We start from the raw sequence: 944 nt of genomic DNA on the forward strand, positions 1-944 counted from the left end.
AGTATATATATATATATATATGGATTCAGGTGTATATATATATATATATATAGTAGAACTTTCTTCTTCAAACATGACCTATCTGTATCCGCATACTTGAACTCACACCGGGCTGGTAGAAGACGTTGATTGCAGATATATTTGATGTGTTTGTGATTTTATATATATGCGTTTGACTGCTAATATATGCAAGTGCATCTACGAAACAGGCGTTGGATCGCGTCATAGTTAAGATGGTATGGATAGGATCTAGAGCATAACGTAAATCCTAAAAAAGGCTGGACAAATATGTGGTTGTCAACTATGTGTGATTATCAACTATGCGTGATGTATAAACGACTATTTTAACATCGTATTCAATTGCGGCTTTGACATAATTTCCACCAGAATATACATATTCGCAACTAATCAGATGTAATCACTTTACAGATGTATATATATTCCACTGGGAAAGAGCCTCTGCTAAAAACTACTAGAAACTATGCGCAAATGAAGAGAGTTATTCGATGACCTTTTCACCGAGCGTGCCCGTAAGTTTGGACTTACCCGTAAGTTCTTGCAGTTCTTTACTTTGCATCCACTCGTGATATTTGGCCACGTGATCTTTCAGGTACGGCACGAGCACAATTTTAGAGCCTATCAATACGGTATCCTCGTTGACAATCATCGTGAAGGTGATACCTCTCAACTGTGAACGTACTTAGGTACGGATTTTATGAATAGGATGCCTGTAAGTTCTTTCCCTTCTTTCCAATAGGTATAGCTATATATGGGTACGTGATACTTTCATCCAGTTGTATTTATATATTGTATTATTGATTATATATATATATATATATATATATATATATGCACAATATATACATATAATATAGAGTGATGAACAGTCACCATCTGATCATTACACAACTAGCCCAACAAGGTGATCTGATGGACATAGACTC

General features: G+C 35.5%; 1 protein-coding gene across 1 annotated transcript; it reads right to left on the reverse strand.

The window, feature by feature from the left end:
- Positions 1-511: 511 nt before the first annotated feature.
- On the reverse strand, positions 512-667 carry SARC_15342 (hypothetical protein; the record flags this gene model as incomplete). Its single annotated transcript, XM_014290536.1, has 1 exon — positions 512-667. A coding segment is annotated over one exon (156 nt), but the record flags the coding sequence as incomplete, so codon positions are not given.
- Positions 668-944: the final 277 nt, after the last annotated feature.

This window comes from Sphaeroforma arctica (assembly GCF_001186125.1).
Source record: "Sphaeroforma arctica JP610 unplaced genomic scaffold supercont1.5966, whole genome shotgun sequence".
Lineage (NCBI taxonomy): Eukaryota > Ichthyosporea > Ichthyophonida > Sphaeroforma > Sphaeroforma arctica.